The 13,176-nt window shown below is 41.2% G+C and overlaps 1 protein-coding gene across 1 annotated transcript in view; it reads right to left on the reverse strand.

Annotated features, from left to right (window-relative positions):
* yata (N-terminal kinase-like protein yata) overlaps positions 1 to 12,029 on the reverse strand; it is a 57,660-nt gene extending 45,631 nt beyond the window's left edge. The window contains exons 1-3 of the mRNA XM_067125380.1: positions 11,821 to 12,029; positions 1,023 to 1,163; positions 627 to 749 (exon numbers count right to left, since the gene is read on the reverse strand). Of these exons, the coding sequence (XP_066981481.1) occupies positions 627 to 749; positions 1,023 to 1,163; positions 11,821 to 11,934 (378 nt within the window). The 5' untranslated portion in view covers positions 11,935 to 12,029. The remainder of the gene's footprint in view (positions 1 to 626; positions 750 to 1,022; positions 1,164 to 11,820) is intronic.
* Positions 12,030 to 13,176: the final 1,147 nt, after the last annotated feature.

The raw sequence follows: 13,176 nt of genomic DNA on the forward strand, positions 1-13,176 counted from the left end.
GTTAAATTAGAAAAGCAGTAGACATGGAAATAACAGGATGACAACCAGTAGGAAGCCCAAGGAAATAATGTAAAAAAAAAGAAAAAAAAAGAGAGTAGTTGAAGACCTAGACCTGATGAAAGCTCTGACAGAAAGTGAACAGGACAAAGTAGACGACTTACTTCATATGTAACCCAATAAAAGTTGACTTAAAAATATTCAAGTATCTGATATTTTGTTTTTATTTTCAAAAATAAATTTCTGAAAATAATTTTGATTTAATTTTCTAAACCTATTCATATACTAATTATCATCTGCTCTATATCTAATTAAACAAAGGGTATTGAAAAGAATTCTTTTGTGACTATTGATAACTATAGTGGATTCAATCTTCCATAGAATATGGTGTACATCTGAAAGAAATAACAAATAATAGGAAATACAGAAAGAGGAGATCTGGTACAGAACGAAAAAATTAAATTATTAAATTGAATCATTAAATAAACATAAAAATGTAAATAAATTATTAAAGTACAAGGAGAATTTTCTGAGAGTAGTAATGCACTGCATCTGTGAAAGAATGGCTTTTATCTTTGCATGACCATATTAATTTTCTGTAGTCATAAAGCAAGCACTTAGATACATACCGTTACTTGAAACAAGCCCCAAGACAGAGCAGTACTACGCTGAGCTTGGTTAAGATTACTTTCTGATAGCCATGATAACAGAGGTGTGACTGGCTCTGTTACTAAATACACTAATTTATCACTCTGTGAAAAGAAATACAGACATATACAGTACAATATATAGTTAGTGACAATTTCATCAATATTTTTTGCCACATAAAAATGTGACAAATATACTGGTTACAAGAAAAGAACTGTCCTCAATATGCCAAGCCAATAAAATATTCAACATTCATTATTATCAGTATAATATAGCTGTTAAACATTTCAAGGATAAAAATCATTATGATATGCATGAACAGTTCATATTTCAGAATTAACTACTGTATATTAATCACATAAGAAATACAAATTTACCTCTAAACTGTCAACATAGGTGAGAATGCAGGGATGTCTTAAGGTTTTCAAACGCTTTATGGCACTTTTAGCAACTTCGAGGTGTGTGGTATTGCCATCCTTTGAATCACAGATGAAAATGCTCACCTCCTCTCCATTTTGCTAAAACAAAACATTATACTGTATATAAAAAAAAGTTTCAGAATTTTTGAAGGAGGACCAACTTACAAGATTTTATACGTTTCTAAACAACACTCAAAAACTGCTTACCTCATCTTTTAATATATACAACTGAATCCTTTGCAGGAAGGTGACTCAAGAATTCATACTTTTCTAAACAACACTAAACAGCACCTGAACCTTATAGCCACTGAGGCTTCTTGTACAAGGTAATGTGAGGTGTGGTTCTTTTGACTTCTGTAATTAATATGTGTGCACAAAAAATGTGTGCAGACTCTGTAGCGCATCTTTAGTACAATAACACACAAGCACTTTTTACTCCAGGGCCTTATATACTTTTACCCAGCAACTTAATTATTAATAAACAAGATAACAGCCACTCCATCATAAAATTTCCTAAATTGCTAGCCATAAAAACTGTCAAATACTAATTATAACTGAGATGCACATACAGTGAGCCTGCCACTTGCATAATTTTAATATATCTTATGACATGCTTCATAAACAAATGCCTATGGCAAGGAAAGACTTCTTTCAAATCTAATATTCTATAGTACAGTACACCAATTTAGTACTAAAATTCTGACAACATGAACCTTACCAAAAGTACTTGCCCTTATTATACCATAGTATTAGAAGTGCTGATGCAAACTCTTTAGGCCACAGATACAATTGAACTTTCAGGCAAGGTCGTTAACTATCAACAGGTAGGGAGAAGCCCCACCCACCTGTCAGTATGCACTTCACTTTGCCTACCTGCCCAGGTGCCAGTAAGGGGTGGTTGGGGTAGGCTTTTCATGTAAAGAACTTCAGGTTGGTATGTTAGGAAAAAACATTTGCTATTTGTTCCAACACAAATAAAACCCTTCATTCTTTACATAGGAGTTACCCATTGATGGGAGGAATCTGGGCTCTCTCTGAACTGACTGGTTGGTTCAACCTAGCTGGAAAGTACCTTCCTGGTTCGAGGAACAGAGGAAGGTATCCCACAACCCTAACTTGTTGAACATATGAGATGTTAAACAGCTTGACTTCTGGGAGTGAAGTAATGAGTTTGCTTTCATTATCTGGTGAAGGCTGAAAGAACAAGTATGCATCAGAGACAATGAAACTTGCTATTAAAACCAATGGGTTTGTTTCATTGCCTGTCCCTTTCTCCCCGTGTATAGAGAGGGGGACTTGCATACAATCAATCTAAAACTAGATGATGGGCAGGGTGCCCTGTGAAGTAACTCACAAAACTGGTCTGTTCAGCACATACCTGATTCTCTGCCTTAAGCTATAGATAGAAGAGAAAGGGGAGGCAGCCAGTCATTCAAACTCTCTCTCGCTCAACCGAATACCTTGGGCAAGATAAAACCTGTCTCCTTAGGGAAGCTGGGTGAACTAAACAACTTGTTGGGCAGCCACCACAGGACCCAAGGAAAGTATCCAAGGACTTGAGAACAACATCCCAAAGATAGAACTATGTCAATGTGGTTTGAAGAGGCCACACTCTAGCTTCTTATGTGTTAGCCTGTTACACCTGTTGAACTGACAGGTTCTTCAGAGTGCTAGAGTTGGGGCGATGCCCCTGACTTTGTGAGCTCTTGCCAGGACTGTACCCCAATCTTCCCTGCCTCATGAGGCATATGTCTGCTTGATCATCTCATGTAGCCAGAAAGAGCTTGTGTTCTTGGACATCTCTTTCTTGGTCAAGCAAGTACTAATGAAGAGGCATCAACACTAAAGGCTGAAATGTTGAGTTCTCTAAGATAGTACTGTAGCACCCTAACATGAAACAGTAGCATCTCATCAAGATCACTGCCAACTAATCCTCTAGGAAAGGGATCAAAAAGGACTCAAACCTGACATCAGGGACCAACGGGTTCCGAGTCTTTGCTACAAACTCTAGGAAAAACTTGAACAATACAGATTCCTATCCCCTTGAGTGCTTAACATCAAATGAGAGGCCATGAAGCTCACCAACTCTCTTTGGTGAAGCCAAGGCAAAAATGAAAACAGTCTTGAGAGTCAGATCCCTGTCTGAAGGCTCTCTCAAAGGATTGAATGGGTGACAAGTAAGGCCCATAAGGACAAGCGTCACATCCCACCAAAGGGGCTTCAGTTCTCTTTGGGGGGGACACGATTGTTCAAAGCTGCTCAGAAGGAATGATAATCTCATCTCCCACAAGGAAGATCTCTACTCCTTTCAATCTACGGATCTGAACAAGGGCAGACCTGTAGCCTTTTAATGGCTAAGACAGAGAAAAGCTTCTCTCGGCAAAGAAAAACAAGAAAGTCTACCACCTACTGAAGAGTTGCTCTAATTGTCAACGACACCAACTAAAGAAGATGGCCATTTCCCCTGGTATACGGCTGCTGAGAATTTCTGAAGGTATCCAGACCTCTCCTTTGCTGTACAGAGAGAAAAGCCTCTTTCTCACAGGAGGCACTGGATAGTCTCCAGGCATGAAGTGCCAGTGCTTCCACGGCCTGGTGATACACCACGACATGCAGCTGGCACAGAATATGTGCCATGGGGGAATCTCTCTGGACCTTGGACCTTGGACAAGACTGTTCAAAGCTTCTCTGGAGCATGGCAATCTCCCATGAGGAAGAGTTTTTGCTGAGACAAAGAGAAGCTTCTCTCGGTGAAGCAAGAAATTCTGCTACCAGCTGAAGAGTTGCTCTGATTGTAGACAACACTGACTACAGAAGATAGCCCACTTCCCCTGGTACACAGTTGCTCAGGATTCTGAAGGTACTCAGAAATTTCATTCACTGTACAGCGAGAAAAGCCTCCTGCTTGTAGAAGACGCTGGATACTCTCCAGGTGTGAAGTGCCGGAGCTGCCATGGCCTGGTGATACCTCTTGACATAGGCCAGACACAGATCCTTGGATAACACAGCTAACAGGTTTGGATACCACTTGCAAGTGGCCACTTGAGGGCCACCAGGGTCAACCTGAGACTTGAGATGATCAACAATGTTGATTAACCAAATCAAGCAAAACGGAGGAAAAGCATGAGCCACTATATTGTCCCATGGGTGCTGGAAGGCATTCTCCATTGTAACCCATGGGTCTAGCACTATTGAACAGAATATTTGAAGTTTCCTGTTGTGCTGCGTGGCTAACACGTCTGTGCTTGGAGCTTCCCATAGCTTGAAGAACCTCTCTGCTACTCTAGGGTGTAAGGAACATCCTGTCCCTATCACCTGTCTCTGGCAAATAAGCTTGTCTACAACTACATTCTGAGTACCCAGACCTAGTAGACAGCTCTACCAAGTGAGCTACCAACCACTCATGCACTTGCACTGTCAACTGGTATAGCAGGAGGGACACCAGACTCCCTTGCTTGTTGACATATGCCAGTACTGAGGTAAGCCCTTCTTTGGCCGAGTCGGTTGAGCTTCAGACTGTCATTCGATGGGCCGGAGTTCAATTCCCGTGGCCGGCTGATGAAGAGTTAGAGGAATTTATTTCTGGTGATAGAAATTCATTTCTCGCTATACTGTGGTTCAGATTCCACAATAAGCTGTAGGTCCCGTTGCTAAGTAACCAATTGGTTCTTAGCCACGTAAAATAAGTCTAATCCTTCGGGCCAGCCCTAGGAGAGCTGTTAATCAGCTCAGTGGTCTGGTAAAACTAAGGTATACTTACTTTATTTAGTACTGAGGTGTTGTCACTCATCAACACTACAAAGTGCCCCATCACTCGATCCTGAAACTTCTGAGGGGCCAGAAAGGATGACTTCAGTTCCAGGGTGTTGATGTGGAGGTGCCTGTTGTGTGATCCCACACACCTGACACTAACACCTCCTCCAGGTGTGTTCCACATCCCTTGTTGGATGCATCAGAGAACATAAGCATCACCGGAGAAGTGCCAAATGGCAGTCCTATTGTGAGATTCCTGTCATTTAACCAGTAACTTAGATCTCTCCTTACTTCCTCTGAAAGAGGAATCAGAAAGAAAGGAGGGTCTCTTGCAGGAGACCAGAACTCCTTCAACTTTCATTGAAGGGAACTAACGTGAAGCCCCCTATAAGGGGCCAGCTTCTCCAAGGACAAGAGGTGACGAAGAACAACCTGCAACTTGATGATGCGAGAGTTTGACAGAAAAACTCTCATGCTGCCATGTCTAACAGCATGCCAAGGTACTTTACCCTCTGCTTCAGCAATCCTTATCAAAGTTTATCACCACATTAAGGTCATGGCAATATTCTAAGAGGTTCCTGTCCTGTAGCAGCTACAGCAATGAGCTCCCCAGGACTAGCCAATCATCAAGATACCCCACCAGAAGTATCCTGTGCAAATGTGTCCAAGCTGAAATCAGCGTGAACACTTGAGTGAGCACTTGAGGGGTGGTCGAGCACCCTGAACTCGAACACCCTCCCCACAAGGGTAAAACAGAGGCACTTCTGAGAGGGCTGATGGACAAGTATTTCAAAATACACACCCTTTAGGTCCACCAAAAGCATGAAATTGCCCTCTCTGATGGAATCTAATACTGAACAAACAATTTCCATCTTGAGCTGGGTCTGGTGAAGGAACCAGATCAATGGAGAGAACTCAGTAACCGATCTCCAACCACCTGTCACCTTTTCCATCAAGAACGGATAGCTGTAAAAGCCTGGAGGCCGATCCCTAACTTCTATTGTGCCTTTCCAAAGAATTGCATTCACCTCCCCGAAAGGACAAGATCCTTCTGAAGCTGGGAACGTATGTCTGAAACCAGACCAGACTGAAAGTAAGGGGAGGCGGATACCTGAAGCGCAGTCACCACCCTACTTATCAACATTCAAGTTACGAACATTCAGAGATACTAACAGAGAGGGTCACAAGTTCAAATTTTCCTCTGCTCCTCTGCGTGCTTATTCTGCTAGTAAGAATATTTGCAAAGAACAGAAGATGAGGAAGAAGAACTTGTTCCTTTAACCTCTTCCCTAATTATCCTGGGTATTCTCATAATTAACTACCATGTATTCTTCTTACAATCACAAGAATACTCATTCATACTCATAAAATATCCATACTTATTTTTATCTTCCCAATTTAACTTGTTCTTTGATGAATTCCCATCTTCTATATTTCCTCTCCCCATAGGAAACATTAAGTATTTTTTAAAATACCTGGAGGTGTACATTGTTGACTTTGTGAACTTCCAATGTTCAGAAGCTGCTCCTGCGAAATTCTCTCCGAGTTCATAACTTTTAAAGTATGGAAAAAATAGTAAATTTTGAATGTAGCATGAATCGAAATTTTATTTTCTTCTTTTTACCTTTCTATCATCCAAAGTAATTCTTTATAATATTGCATGATTTAAATATGCAGTGAAAATAGTATAATCTATGACTTCTGAAGTAAGTCTGGAATGTTATCATCAACAAAACTTATGCACTACATATTAAAAACCAACTTAAAAACAATTCAAGGTACGAACGGCCGTCTGAAACGTAACTCGTTCAAAAGTAGGGTAGTAACCATAAACACCCTTCCTATAGGACATCCACTGCCCATGTCTCTGCTCCATGTCGCTGCCATGTTGCCCATGTTGCCCAATGGCTTGACATGCAACCTCCACCATCAGCAGCAAGCAGGGAGGAATGCCACCCCTTGCCTCCCTTCCTGGGTCAGGTGTGGGCTGAAAGGGATGCAACTGCTCAGCTTTTGCTACGAGGGCAGAAGAAGGCTAGGTTCCTCTACAAGGGGCAGAGGAAGTCTGGGACTTTCTCTGACCTGATGAGGAAGGGCCAGCCTGACCCAAAGGTTAGGCTCCAACGCCAAACAAAGACCGAGAAGTCTTAAACAATGCCTGGTGGACCAGCTCATTTTTGTTATTGACTCTAAGCCTTTCCACCGCAGCCTCCACCTCACTCCAAGGGAAGAGAGGAGGAGGATTCCACCACCGGTCCGTTTTCTAAGAGCCAGAGCAGACTCTGGTCCAACGAAATGAGAGAATTGAGAAAGAACATTGCCTCTCCTCTTTAACACTAAGTTCGTCCACAGGTTTGCTGTCTGGTGGGCAAGGTAAGTGATGGCCCTACCCACAGACAACATCAGTCTCTTGAAAGAGGCATCCTGTTCGGGAGTTCGCCCTCCCATCGAGGATGAGATCCTGGCCACAGTAAACCACTAGAGGTCAAGCCAAGAGATTGTCTGGAGCAATGACATGGCAGGTGAGATTAGCAGGCACCCTTGCCCAGTCTGGAAAAGACAGAAGTCTTGTCAGGTGAGCGAGGACATGGGTGGTCATTAGCCCCCAGTGACAACGTCCGCCCAGGTTGGGGAGAGCAATCCTGCTCACGTGAACGTGGGCTGGGGCTATCCCTCGAGCATACCCCAGTCTTCCAAGAAGCTGGAGCTTCTACAGGGAGGGAAGACTGAACAGAGGACCTACTCATGCTAAGTCTGGGTGACTGGGCCGGGCGGGGCGAGTCACTCTCCTGAGACCCCTGAGACACTTTCTTTGAAGAGCAGGATGGGATGAAAGAGCACCTGCATGCTCGCATTTCACTTTCTCTTGCTGGACTGTGCTGGCAGATGGGACTGGGTCCATAAACAGGGAACCCTTGTTAGCCCAGATAGGGGAATATTGGGGCCGGTACCAGTACACCAGTGGTCCAGAGAACCCCGGGTAGCGGTTGCACCCTTGCATTTGGCAATTGGTGCAGCGGTACTCACAGTACCACTAGTGAGAACCGCTTCAGTCCTCTCTACAGCAGAGAACTGACCACTGGACGCTTGACAAGATTTCCCATGGGGAGATGTAGCAGACTTCTTCCTCCACTTACTCACTTTGGAAGGAGACTGGGAGGAGGCAACAGCAATCAACGATGAAAAAGACGATAACGCCAACTTCCTTCTCCTCTTCATCGACTTCTCTTCTTCCTGAGGGGAACTGAGGTCAGCACTGTAGAGAGCAAGCAGAGGCAGACCTCTGCAGAGATGAAGGAAACACCTGCGGGGGCACATCACTGATGGGGGAATGGGGAGATACCGAGAAGGTGGGGTGGTCCAGGAGCCAGTGGAGGCTGTGACTGCTGAAGTTGTAACGATGACAGGTGAAACCTTACTTGCCTTTAGATTCATGCCCAGGGGGCGGCCACAACTCCCTGAGCTACTCATCCTCCGCCACACTTGGAAAGAAAGTCCGGTCCAGGTAAGGCTCTTCCTTCGCCCTACGAAAGAGCATCCTCCAGAGGAAAGCTCCCATCCAGAACAAAAAGAGGCCTCAGGTGAGATGCCAGGATGGTGGTCCTCCTCCTTGAAGGCTTTTTTAACGAATGTTCAGTATGAGTCATTGAGAGGGAAACTACTCCCTTAGGAGTATCAACAGCAAGGGGCAGGGTTTGGCAGGTGGAAGTACCCAAGAGGACCTTCAGTGTCACAGGGAGAGTATTACAATCCGATGATACCGGAGAGACCATCTCACTTTTCTACTTCTTAGAAACCTCACCCACTGTTCAGATGCCAGACACAGCACTTTGAACATGGACTATTCTTGTTATACTCATGCCTCCTGCAGGAGGTGCAGAGGGTGTACACCCTGGGTAACGCCAGACAACCTGAGGTTTCCTTGAAGATGTAGAAGGCTGTAACAATTGAGGGATCTGACTCAGTTCTTTTTTAGACAAAACTCATCAATTATCACACAAAAAACACTGTAATAATTGAGGGATCCGACTCAGTTCTTTATTAGACAAAACTCATCAATGATCATACAAAAAACAAAGAAATACTTAAGAACATAACAGGAAAGCAAATGGCAAGTCAGCAGAATCTACACATGATGTCCAAACACAACAGCAGCTGGAAGCAGGGCTTCCCCCTACCTATTGATAGTTAACAACCTTGTCTGAAAGTTAAACAGCCGTTCCATCTCATGTTTGCAAGCTAAATCCTATGCAAAAAATTAAGGTTTGTATTTGTGCAAGAACAAGCATGCATATGGTTGAATTAACTTTGACTGGCAGCTATACACGATTACCGCTGCTAATATTCATTAGTCTAAAAGGGGTTGTACAAATAATCTACTTTAAAGGTTCATGTACACCGATCTTAATTCTGCTGTTTTTGCACAATAACATTCCTTTTTTCAGCTCATCCTTACTGAACCTGTTTCTTGTTTGTCTCCTCCTGGTTTTATTTTTATCACAAAATCTTTCAATCCTGTTTTTTGGTTAGCAGATTATTGGTCTTTTACTCCACCTACCATTAATTTTTAGAATTATCTGTTTGCCATTCCTACAGGTATTCTAGGAGATAAGTACTGACTGGTAAACCAGTTTTGAAAAGGGCACTTGATTATCACAACCAGGTTTGTACAGACCTGTTTTTAAAGATGGAATATACTATTCATGGACAAAATGCAAGAATACGTGATTCTTGAAAATCTAGTTACAGTATACACCTGGAAATGGTTTATGCTTTATCAGAGAGTCCGTCAGCATATTGACAGTTATATTTTAAAAGACGGATGAAGGCTCTGTTGTAAATGATCTACTGAAATTTGTGTATAAAGGCAATATATCCTGGTTTTACTTGCTCTTAGTGGGGCTTTTAATGCAGTTGAACATCAACTCTTCTAAGTAATATACTATATATCCCATTAGAATGATCACTGAATTTTCTGAGTAACTATAAGACTAGTTGCAGTAACAAATGAACTGTGCACTGGTTGGATATTGCATTAATTTTCTTGAAACATTATGAAGAGCACTCCCATGAAAATGTGTCAGGTCCAAGTCTGTTTTTTATACATAATTGGACTATCATATACACTCCAAAGACATGGCTTGAAGTTCAAGATATTAGCAAATAGTCAAATTCGTTTCTCCATTAATGAGCAACTATAATGTTCTAATGGAATGGGGATGGCATTCATACAAAGAAAACTAAACTGGTCCCAATTACTTTTAACTAAAATGTTGCCCCTAGTCTACATTTGTCCATTAGGCTCCTACCTGACATTAGAAGGGATCAAGATATCAAGTACTTAAAGGAAAATTAAGTCTTTTTTTAACCCTCAGCAGAGTAGGACCTGATAAGAAAGATACTTTTAGTAAGTATAATTCTTCGCTAACTAATTACTTACAAGTATAATTCAGCACAGAAAACTGTATAAACTGAGAACCGATGATTAGGGTAAATCCTCTCTTGTGTGATGATAAAAATACCTATCCAGATGATATAAAAGTAGGCTACAGCCGGTAATTCTAAGGAGGGTGTCCGTGGTGAGCTAGACTATGGCAATTGACGTTTTTCTATGTTATTTTACTTGCTTTACAAGAATTTAAAGTAATATGTTGTTGGCCGGCTGTAACTAAACAGTAATTGACCTTTGATTACCACACGACTTGAATTACCTAAGTGGGTAGGTCTAAGCCGGCATTCCGCGGCGAGCCCTCCACCCACCTCTGTAGCTAATACGGCAAAATTGTCACCAGTAAAGACCCTACGGCACGTTAGGTTGGTATTTTAGTGTTTACTGGTTACAACTTTGCCGTATTAGCTGTGGGAGGGGGTGGTGGCTCTTGCCATGAATGCCGGCTTAGATCTACACTGTCGGTAGTGTAGTCTTCAAGGCCAATTACAGTTTAGTTACAGCCGCCCGACAAAAATATTACTTTAAATACTTGTAAAGCAAATGGGTCAATACAGACTAAATACACACAAAACAAAGCCACTACAACACCTTCTAAAAACGTAACAAACATCTCACACACGTCTCGAACTCTCGTCCTACCCGGCAACAACTTCGCTGCTGGGAAGAAAGGGCGTTGGGTCGGGTATGATACATGAAACATACGCTACCGGGTCTAAGTGATGTCAGGCAGGGCAGCCGATCGAGACTACAGGTCTACCCCAAAGCCAAATCAAAAGTCCTTCAAAAGAAGGCATCGTGCTTACCCCATACAAAAATGGGAAAAATGCATGTTAAAAGAAGAAGAAGAAGAAGAAGAAAGCCAGTAAAATAACATAGGAAAACATCAATTGCCATAGTCTAGCTCACCGCGGACAGCCGGCTTAGAACTACCCTACAGCCAATTAAATTGTCATTTGCTGCTAATAAAACAATAATAAACTTTCATTATAAAATCCTTTCATGAAAATAAATTAGCATAGCCTATATCCTCTTGCAGAAATTCTCCTAACAAAATTTCATGTATCTACCGGTATAGATACGTGTAAACGGATAAGAGTCATATTGTCAACTAAGCAGCTCAATCACTGACAATGAAGCTTGCGACTTATCTAACACCAGCTCAACCTCGCACAGTTCAAGTAGCAATTGTCCTAGCTCTATCTCCGTGGACTAATTAAAAAAATAAATCAAATATTGCCTAGGATACCATTAAGCATGCATTCATGAGTTAAAACTTATTATGCACAGCGTGTGCAACCCGAATTCGTCTCTTAAACTTAAGATTTGGCCTAACTATGTTAAACAGTCTACGTATTCCAATCATACAATACGACAAGGTAGGCCTCTAAATAAATTTTACCCAAATCTGGCTAAAGGACTGCAGAGAAAATTGCAGTGTTCCTTAAATCGTCTTTTAACAGCATGAGTAAATTACAACTGTTTTCCTATGTACCGGTCTTCTTGCTGGGCCTGGGCTAGGAAGGATCGGTTTTAGCCTATTGTAGCAATCACCTTTTTCTTCCCTCGATGCAATTTCCATATACTTCTGTTATCTTCGGAAGAGACAGCTTCTCCTAGCTCGTAAGGGAAACTGGTAGCAGGATCTCGTGAGAACAAAGACCACATCTTCCACGGACTGTATAATACAAAGGCAAACACCTAAGTGTCAAACTACAGTAATGATTCCACCAGTGCCAGCAGTACAATACACCACGTCAATGTTTATAAGCTCGATCGCTAGTTCACGATGGTTGGGCAAAATTTTACAGTACAGGAAATAACTTCATAAAAATGACCACAATTCCGTACCAAACGTACTCATTCTTAATATATACAGAAAACAATGTATCACCTAAGCTTTATAATATATATCGTGAAATAAAAACTATCACTTTTGACATAAAACGAGTTTATTGGAGGAGTCAGCTGTTACAATTATTTACATTTCTTCTTCGAGGTAAAACCATAGGAAGGATAAGCATACGCAAAAAAAAACTGCATGTAATTGTACAATAGCATGAGTGCCAGCATTTGGGGAGGGGGCGGTTATTTTATGTTTTGAGAAATTTTTTTGTGCAATGCACATAAACTACGGCTTACTGCAGCCATGCAAAGGTACTGCCATAAACCTAACAACACTGCTAAACAACGATTTGCTCAGTAGTTTATCATAGTCACTTGAATGGTTCATGCCAGTTTTTCACTATTATTAAGAACCATATCAGACTTGCATATTATAAGCGAAATTGAAGGAAAATTCATAGACCTAATGGAAAAGTTAATATGAATTCTCATTCGTTCAAACTATCAAATAATTAATTTTGAAGCGCGGTCATTACTTACAAAGGTCACAGTCGCTATATTTGTTTCCATACACTACATTATATACTGTGTGTGTATATGTATATGTATATGTATATATATATATATATATATATATATATATATATATATATATATATATATATATATATATATATGTATATGTGTGTGTGTGTGTGTGTGTGTGTGTGTGTGTGTGTGTGTGTGTGTGTTTTATTATACAAGTAATGGAAACACACATATCGATTGTAAAGTGTAAGTTTATTCACTTTCACTTGTTTCACTTTGTTTGGTTTTATGTGCAGCCCTCCACGGGGATAATTCCCTCTCTGGCGGGCCCTTGTACGCTTTCAAAATAATGTGCTTCTTACATTTTATAATTGTCTTTCAGTGTTTTCTCGTCAGTATCGTAGCTCCTGCAGAATATGAGTCTTAAGTTCTTTTTTTTTATTATTATTTTTCTTCATGTTTAAATTGCATAGATTATTAGCCAAAGCCATGATCCGTATTACTTTTCACCTTTGACACATATTCTTTATATACTGT

This window comes from Macrobrachium rosenbergii, chromosome 23 (genome assembly GCF_040412425.1).
Source record: "Macrobrachium rosenbergii isolate ZJJX-2024 chromosome 23, ASM4041242v1, whole genome shotgun sequence".
Lineage (NCBI taxonomy): Eukaryota > Metazoa > Arthropoda > Malacostraca > Decapoda > Palaemonidae > Macrobrachium > Macrobrachium rosenbergii.